This window comes from Phalaenopsis equestris, unplaced genomic scaffold, assembly GCF_001263595.1.
Source record: "Phalaenopsis equestris unplaced genomic scaffold, ASM126359v1 Scaffold000606, whole genome shotgun sequence".
NCBI classification, from domain to species: domain Eukaryota; kingdom Viridiplantae; phylum Streptophyta; class Magnoliopsida; order Asparagales; family Orchidaceae; genus Phalaenopsis; species Phalaenopsis equestris.
The window spans coordinates 648,779-649,899 of NW_018165046.1; the positions used below are offsets into that span (position 1 = coordinate 648,779).

At 32.0% G+C, this 1,121-nt stretch overlaps 1 protein-coding gene across 1 annotated transcript in view; it reads right to left on the bottom strand.

Annotated features, from left to right (window-relative positions):
- Positions 1-476: 476 nt before the first annotated feature.
- The window catches only part of LOC110029814 (kinesin-like protein KIN-7I), a 43,353-nt gene continuing 42,708 nt past the window's right edge, over positions 477-1,121 (bottom strand). Inside the window, exon 13 of the mRNA XM_020732272.1 lies at positions 477-587. Coding sequence (XP_020587931.1) covers positions 477-587 — 111 coding nt within the window. The remainder of the gene's footprint in view (positions 588-1,121) is intronic.

Below are 1,121 nucleotides of genomic sequence, written 5' to 3' on the forward strand. Positions count from 1 at the left end.
TGTATATGTATATACGTATACATATGTATATGTATGTACATATACATATGTATACATCTAATTGATGAGTATTATTTTTAAACAATTTAATTGAATCCAAGGCTACAAAGATTTATACTCATTAAAATTATTAATTAAAAAAATAAAACAAAAATATAATAAATTATATTTAAATCAATATATTAATAAAAATAACAAGTTTAAATCTCACCCTTACTCTTAACATTCTACGGCTGCGTAACTAAAGTTGGTAAACTCAAAATTCGCAAGCAGCTCGTGTTCGACTCACCAAGCAAACCAGTCAAACACGAATAAATTCTATGTGATCGATATATAAACGAGTCGAGCACGAACTGTGAAATTTTTTAACAAGTTGAGCCCAAGCTCGCTCAAGCTCGACTAGATTACACCCCTATCCATGAGCAATAGTCCATAATGACGGCAAGAAGTAGCTTGGCAGCTTGCAACAATACTTCCTAAACAGCAAGATACCGTCCATGCAGATGCCAAGATGGTAAGCCCTTTAAGAAATAGCCAATAAGAGGAGCTCTAAGTAGAGAACGAATGCATACACTGCGTAGACTAATCTGCAAAAAGGTGAAAAGTCAATTTAGAAACCTAATTCAACCATAACGGCTTTTCAAAGAATTGAATAAAATAAATAATTCCACTCTTGCTCGTTCATCCACACTGCCTAACAACCAATTCCTCAAACTAATCTCTTACATGCCACCCAATTAAATTGTGAGATTTGCCATTTGCCAAGCTGGCCTGGAGAAGTAGAATCAAAACATATAGAGTTCCTATAACCAAGATTGCGAGTGGAATAATATGTAAAGCATAAAATTGCTATGATTAGCGATCTTCTACTTTATATAACAAAATAAAAAAAGCAGCAAAGCAAATAGGAAAAAAGAATTAATTAAAAAATCCCAATTCTCCATCCAAATCAAGGCAAAAAAGTTAAGAATGCATAAAAATACTCATTGAATAATATTTCAACCAAGACAAACAATATAGCTTGAAGGTCCATATAAAGTTAACAAATAAGCCATCCTACAAAAGCTTAAGCACGCCATTTAAGGTTGCAAATAAATGAAGTAAAATCTAAATTTAAAAGT